Source organism: Cyphellophora attinorum (assembly GCF_001299255.1).
Source record: "Cyphellophora attinorum strain CBS 131958 chromosome Unknown Contig73, whole genome shotgun sequence".
NCBI classification, from domain to species: Eukaryota; Fungi; Ascomycota; class Eurotiomycetes; order Chaetothyriales; family Cyphellophoraceae; genus Cyphellophora; species Cyphellophora attinorum.
In genome coordinates, this window is record NW_017253301.1 from 1,009 (window position 1) to 8,426 (window position 7,418).

General features: G+C 54.3%; 3 protein-coding genes across 3 annotated transcripts; 1 reads left to right on the forward strand and 2 right to left on the reverse strand.

Moving 5' to 3' along the window:
- Positions 1–984: 984 nt before the first annotated feature.
- AB675_4946 (uncharacterized protein) lies at positions 985–1,641 on the forward strand (the record flags this gene model as incomplete). Its single annotated transcript, XM_018145119.1, has 3 exons — positions 985–1,025; positions 1,098–1,263; positions 1,306–1,641. 3 exons carry the CDS (start codon positions 985–987, stop codon positions 1,639–1,641), a joined length of 543 nt encoding a protein of 180 aa, XP_017994243.1.
- Positions 1,642–6,216: 4,575 nt separating this feature from the next.
- On the reverse strand, positions 6,217–6,687 carry AB675_4947 (uncharacterized protein; the record flags this gene model as incomplete). The annotated part of the gene is made up of 1 exon (XM_018145120.1): positions 6,217–6,687. One exon carries the CDS (start codon positions 6,685–6,687, stop codon positions 6,217–6,219), a length of 471 nt encoding a protein of 156 aa, XP_017994245.1.
- Positions 6,688–7,094: 407 nt separating this feature from the next.
- On the reverse strand, positions 7,095–7,400 carry AB675_4948 (uncharacterized protein; the record flags this gene model as incomplete). Its single annotated transcript, XM_018145121.1, has 1 exon — positions 7,095–7,400. A coding segment is annotated over one exon (306 nt), but the record flags the coding sequence as incomplete, so codon positions are not given.
- Between the last annotated feature and the right edge of the window lie 18 nt (positions 7,401–7,418).

Sequence of the window (7,418 nt, forward strand, 5' to 3'; positions counted from 1 at the left end):
AGAGTGAATCGTTGAAGGTTTTCGCGGAGACGCGCCTTGATAGCTCGTGCAAGCTCGCCATCTGCAACGCCATGAACTTTCGCATCCAAACGAACTGGTCCAGCAAAAGTACACTGGTTGACCTGGTGCAGCAGCATCGGAGCTGTGCGGAGTGGCGCGAGATCATGGTCTTGAAAGCCCATAGCCGTACGTAGTGAGTTTGAGTAGGTCAAGAGTTCGCCGCTCATTGTCCAGAGCCCTGCTTCTCGTATTACCTTCAAGACTGCTGGGATCTCGTTGTTGATAGCGTCAAACTGGGGAAAGGTATCAGCAGATGATGAGCAGAGAGAGGGACGACTTACAACTTTCTCCAGCACTTTAGCCCTGAAGCTGTTGTCAATGTCACTGTGGTCTCACGGTCGGACAGGTGGTATGTATGCCCAGAAGTGATGGTTCGTCTCTGCTATTGTGGCTTGACTTGGTCCAGTCTGACAATGCCACTTGTTCGTATTCGCAAGGTGGTGAAGGATCATAGCCTTGACTTCAGTGTTCAGCGTCACTTTGAGAACACCGTCTTTCTAAAACCTCAGGACTGCGGTAGGCATTCCCGTAATAGCGGCAGTGTTCGGAGGGGAGAAGAACACCCAGCAGTCATTATTTTGTCGCAAGCGCGTATTTGGCTGCTCGACAAGTCGATGGTGACATGGCGCCGGTGTGGCCCAGGGTGCAAATACGCCAAGAGAAACGATTTTACCCGATTGGTCGACCTCGGGATGCGTCGTTTCTCTTTGCATGACCTGGGACAATCGTGAGATTCGTCTCAAGCCTTCGTCAAGCTACGACAAATGATCAACGCCATTGCGCGCCTGCCCGGCATTATGGCGTCAAAGCATGTCGTCCTGCCCTTCAAGCTCTTCAGTGAGTGCGCTGACCTAAAAGCGAAGAGCCCGAAGTTCAACTGGCCTCGAAGTGAGACAATTGAGGCGCGAAACTTCATCACCAAGAATGCCCTCTGAGCCAACAACTACGAATCAATGCGAAGCTGGGTAAGTCTTTATGTACTCCGCATGCTATGAATGACACTCACGATCCTGTCTGTAGATCTGGTAATCATTAAGCAACAAGGAGCTTGGAGGTATGCTCAATCTGAGTACCGGTCTGAACACACCAGCCCCTGTTCGCCAGGAGACTCCCACCAAATCGCCATTCAAGACCACAGTCAGAACTAAGCGTTTTGGCACACCATTCACAGAAGAAGAGGAGGAGACTCCAGTTGTGAAGCGTGTGAGGGCTGACAAGAACATGGCCAAGATCGACATCACATAGCTCAACGACGATGAAGCCGAAGACGCTCTTGAGCAAGCGACTACCCTATCTACACTACTACACTCCAAATCAATGACTGTCACCGCTGCAGCAGCACTGGGTGTCGAGGCTCCGCACTCCCGTCCAGAGAAGCATGCTACCTCCGTCGCCACGATCAAGCGCCGCATCACGCCAAAAGTCCCTTTGGACAGCGAGGAGGCCGACTTGGGAGAGCAATATAAGCAGGGATTGCCCGAGAAGGGGCCCGTGCATGAGCAGTGCTTTCGGCGATTCGAACAATGGGATATCTATGAAGCTTCTGCAGGAACACGTCGACGACGGGATGCGGGAAGATGACACCCCCTGGGCGGCAGAGGGATGTGAGGGCGAGGAGTTCGAAGAACAAGTTGGCGGTGTGAACGTCGCCCCAAGCCAGGGACCTCTCCTGATGGCATTTCATCTCGCAGTCAGGAGCAGCCGGATAGGAGCAGGAACCGGACGGTGCACAATCGAGGTACGAGATCGGCTGCTACATCATATAGCGACTAACGTTCGTTGCACCATACCTCGCCCCGCGAAGCCAAAACTGACTTGACATCCCTGCGGAAGAGGTAGTTGGTGGGGAGACAACAGGGCCCCGATGGGATCGGTGCTGATGGGTTGCGATAGACAATGGCTACGGGCGCTGGGGTAGCAACAATCGAGGTCAGGGGAACGAACAAGGATTCAATTTCACACAGAATCGCGAATCGTTGCGTACCCAGTCTCGACGGCTACGTAGAGTCTACCAATAATACTAAGTTTGATGCGACCATCTCGACGTTCACGCTATCGCTATAGCCCGCAACCGGCTAGTCATAGATGACGGCGACATCACGGTACATCAGGCCCGATTGCACGTAGAGCTGCGCAGTCGCCTGGGCGTCAGGACCATCGCAAGAGTCCCAAAGAAGAAAGCGGAGCGAAACAGTAGAAGAGACAGAAGAGATCAAGCCCAGAGCAAGAAGAAGGACGAGGAGATGTTCAAGGTACCGGGTACGCAGGAAGCTCAGCGACAGACGAACCGGATGCTCAGTGGACGAATTACCTAAGCAATCATGGACGTCATACCTGGATAACACCAGAACCTCGACGAGGGAGGCGATCAGGCGCGAAGTGTACTCGGACAGGAGAGGGGGGGCTAGATGCACAAGTGACTCGACGGACGAAAAGGATCAGACGGGCAAGACCTTGGCAGAAAGAGGGGATCAGGTACAAAGGAGCCTCGAACGACAGCAGGAATCAGGGATAGCAGAGAATAAGCATACGATAATCTCGACGACCCCGAGTGACTTGAACGTAGGAACACCTTGTGTCCTGAAAGCAACAGGACGTAGCGACACCAGGTTGTCCAGGTGTCATTTAGCCAGAAGGGCCAGGCATGCCATGAAATCGTAAAGACTCAGGACTAATGTTCTCCCACGGACTCGGGTTCGTGACAAAATCTGTACCCACGAAAGCTCAAAAGCCAGAAACCGGTAGCATTTCATTCATCATGGAACATGAAACATTACATGCCCCCGATCACCAAGCCCTGGGGGGTCCACATCCATTCGTGGTGCTCGACATCGAAGGCGAACCAAGTCCCTCAGATGTAGAGTCACCCGAAGTGTTGGGTTACTCGGTTCTGCTAGTAACCCAAGTTTCTTGGCAAATTGAGTGACCCGGATTGCTGGGTTACTCGGGTTTGCTGGTGACCCAAGTTTCTTGGCAAATTGAGTGATCCGGATTGCTGGGTTACTCGGGTTTGTTGGTGACCCAAGTTTCTCGATAGATCGAATCACTCGAGCCCTTGGGTTGCACATTAACACGAGTCGTTGAAGTTCATGAACAACTCAACCTTCTCGGAGGCTCGGGCAAATCCAGCCCTTGGGTAATGCAACATACATGTTATCTCAATGTTCCATGGATTCTTTGGACCATGGTTGAAGAGACCCCGCGTCTTCTCAAGCACTTGAGTACCTCAATACCTCGAGTGCAATATGTTCTCGATTCTCGAGTCACTCAGCCCCCTGTATGGCAAAGCACCCTCATGATCTCACGTCCGTGAAATATCCATTGGCCTCTGCTCCTCAGCCACCTGGGCGTTTGAGCTCGCGCAGTCCTTGACATTCCTGCATTGATGAGCCCCCGTAGTTATCTAGCACCTGACCTCCTCACTTCTCTGGGGTTTGTGGGAACCCGGGTGCTCGGAAACTGAGACCTTTCTTGTCAAGGGATTTTCGTGGCCCGAGTCTCATCATGGCCCGAGTTTCATGGGTCCCTCAAGCTCTCCGTGCTCATGTTTACTACGTCACTCGAGAAGTCGTTAACATCCAATTCTCCTGTGCAGTGCAATCCCCGTGTGCCACAATCTCTTGATATCATCGGCTGTCCGGTTCCATTCAGAACCTGAGTTCCGCAGTCGTTGAATCACTCACAGTTCTTCGTCCCCTAGTTGCTTCGAGTACAGAGCTATCCCAGCCATACGGCTCAGTGGCTTTTCACACCTTTCGCCGATTCTGTTTCGCGAGTTCCTGGACCCCGCGTAGGTACCAAAGTATCATGACAACCCGGCTGACGTTCGCCACTGATCCTACTTCCACTAGTGTCTTGGTATCATGTCCTCCTAGAGACCTCGATGCCTTCATCGACCCATTGTTTTCGCTACAACCGTTTCGCGGTCCTCTCATTTTCACGAGCCTTCCATTTCCCGGTCCGATCAACGTCCACGCCACTCCGGCGGTCTCGAGTCTTGTGCTTGCCGATGTCACGGGAATGCTCTGTTGCTTCCAACTTCACGCTCGTTCATTGTCTCCGTCTTGCTGACGCACTTGTCCCTTTCGACACTCGGGCTTAGTCGCTTATGTTCGTTCGAGATGTTCAGCGTCAACGATGAATGCAGTACCGACTACCTCCTCCATGCTCGTTCCCGAGCTCGATCTCTGGGTTCAGCACTGAAGGGACCGTCCTGTATCCGAAGTTCTACGCCGGCATGCCGTTAGTGGCGAGCCGCGACAATGTTCCCCGGGTCGGGTACTCCACGATCATCACCTCCCTGGCCACTCGTGCTTTGCAGCGCTCTTCCATTTTCGCCCACGCCACCCACTTCGAGAATGAAATCACCGCCACGTGCTTGCGGTTGTATCATTTTGCACTCCGCTATGGTCGATTGTTTCTTTTCATATCGTAATTAATAGTATCATACCGTGGCTACATTTGAAATGCCTGTGAGATGCAGAGCGATGGCAACACCAATCCAGCCTGCAAGTATTCTCTTCCGCGATTATCGTCCTCTGTTATACCTGGCTGTGGTCCAGCTTGTGTCCGCTGTGCTGGCAGTGGTGGTTCATTCCACAGCTACAAGTCTGTCCCTGACATCGCCCACGGTTATAAGTTCACCCTTCCCTTCGTGTCTTTTCATCAAGTCAGAACTAATTGTATGGGACAGCTTGCGCCAACAGCCACTGGCCGGGCAAGCACCGCTCTCTCTCAAGCAAGTCTATTCTCGTCGACTGGCGTACGCAGGCGCAATCGATACTAACTCAGTCGCAGCCAAACTTATTCACCCCCAGGCTGCGCACTCCTTCGTACGTACAGGGTTGCAGGCCCAGGAAGGAGGAAGGTCCGCCCTCGCCGCCGGGCCCTCTCTCTCCGCATCCTCCTGAGGAGAAGCGGCGAGAATGGTCGCCCATCGATGACGACTGGACTTCAGCTCTCACCGAGCTCCGGAACGAGATGCAACGAATCCCAGACCAGAAACAGCAGCCCAGCCGCCAGACAACGGCCAGTACCTGAATAGAGCTGCGCCGGTCTTGCCGCCGCCACGGCCGAACGACGAGGATCTCAAAGTGGCGGTGATGAGGCAGAGAAGCTGAGGGATGGGGAGCTGCATAGTGAGCAACGACGGCTCGCGCCGTGCACGGACCTGAGCGCAACACAGCAGATATCCATTCCGCACCCAATGTTCGCGTCCGACGGGCCAAGCCCACACGACCCCCGACACGCTGCCGGACGTGTTGCAGAACGTTGAAGACCATGGACCGACTTGCATTCAGCCTTACGACGGCGCGGCGCCAGTCGCACGGACCTCGATCTATGTTTCTGCTGTATCGGATGGGCTGCTTCTGGAGGAGAGTGCTAGAAAGCTGCAGCTGTGCGCGCGGCCCGGGCAGACAGAAATTTGAACGACCCGACGGGAAAGGAATTGAGCGCGCGAGGGGTTGATGGAAGGGGATGAGAGCGCGGCAGTGGTGGCCACTCAAGAGTTGCGGAAGGGGTCGGCGCTGTGGTGGGGGCGCCGGTGGGCAGAACTGGGGGCAGGTGGACCGGGTTAGTGCGCGTTGTATTCCGGCGTGGTTGTGAACGACCGCACAGGCATTGGTGGTACTTCGATCTAGACTGTCGCCCCCCTCACGACCTCGCCTCCACCGCACCAGGTAACAGCATGCCGGCTCAACTGGGACCAGCAGTTAAGGCGTCCCCGCTTGCCGTCCCGGTGCTCCGTCGTCGGTCCTCGACCTCGCCATTACCCATCCCCGTTTGCCCCTCCAGCAACACCGCTTGCCTTTTCTGCAGCTCCGTTTCCCGTTCCGATACTCTGTCGTCAGTCCTCGACCTCGCCAGTACTCATCGTCGCTTGCCATCTTGGTCTGCCGTCCTCGTTGCTTGCCATTGCCCTTGTCCTTGTCACCGCCGGTCTTCGCAAGTTGGCGCACCACCCTCAGGACGTCCGCCTGCTTGATTGCGTCGACTGAGTTCATAGACTGCCCGTGTGGTGTTGTTCGCCCGGACCAGTTCCCACCGGAGCGGTCTCGCCGGGGAGGAACGTTGTTCTAGGATCGGGGTTATGCTTCTGGAAGAATTCTTCAGACGGACCTGCGTCACCGTTTTCTGGAAGCGCAGTGTGCCATTCTAGACTGAAGCTGAAGTTGAGCTCTTGTAGACGATCGAATAGCTGTTGAGGGGTGAGGGCTGGTAGGTTTGCGGACATCCATCTACGGATGTGGCAGGCTTGAACGGTTGCAGTATGATCACTCCGATCACCACATTGCTGTTCAATCCGTGGTCGATTTTGCGGTGTGACACTGGCTTGAGTGTGGTGGTATCCGCGATTCCGATAGTCAGCGGCTCCTTTTCCCTGTTGGTAGATATTCCAGCAGTGAACTTAAGGTCGATGGGTGGAAGGGCTAGAGATCGATCATCAATAGAGAGAGGTTTCTCCTCGCTGGGCTCATGCATCTTCTCTGCGGCGACTTCCCGCTCCACAGGCAGATCCGGTCTCTGCGGTGCCTGCTCAGTGTGGAGAGCGGTAGCGTTGATGTCCGGGGCGTTTGTCGGTCCATATGCTGCGCCCAAAGGATTTGTTTCCTGATTTGCGTTCATAGCGGTGATCATACACTGCTTGCTGATCGTGGTGGAACTGGCATCGGACTGTTCCTGGCTTTGCTGGATTCTTGCAGGATATTGTTTATGCACAAAGTCTTTGCGCCACTCGAATGAACACCATCTCTTCTCTCATCCAACGCTGATTCTCATTGTGGGCTTGTACCTTTAGACTGCGGCAGAGAAAGCATAGAGTGTCCCGGAAAGCGAAGTTCACTGACCTAGACCCGAGTACCCCTCCAACAACATGCATCAAGAGAGCTGTTGACCCATTAATGCCTGTAGTGTATGGGCATTGTGAGCCTGGGAAGATGCGGCAGGTGTGGAAGTCGGGTACTTTGTGGACTCATGGGGAGTCGTCCTAAGCCACCTTCAAGTGGTCCTTTCTGTTAAGCATAGGAGTGTCTCTAGTATCGCCCTTGTGGATATTGATGAGTTTTTGAAGTGCAGCCCTGTAATTCGGCCGAGGACCCGTGTGCGGTGGAGTGGTTGAGGGCCGTAGCATGTCGATCATGCGTATCTGGAGAGGCTGCTGCTGAGCGAGCATCAATGGGTGACTCGTTGAGGTCGTCAAGGCCGTCAGGGTCATCAAGGTCGTGGCCAGCAATATCGTTGTCAGCAGTGTCGCCGCTAATAGCTGGAACAAAGCTTGCGAGATTGAAATTACGTATGATGTTAGGCTCCTTTCTGGAGGTCCATTCCTTGGTTGGTGTCTGTGTTCGTGTGAGCTC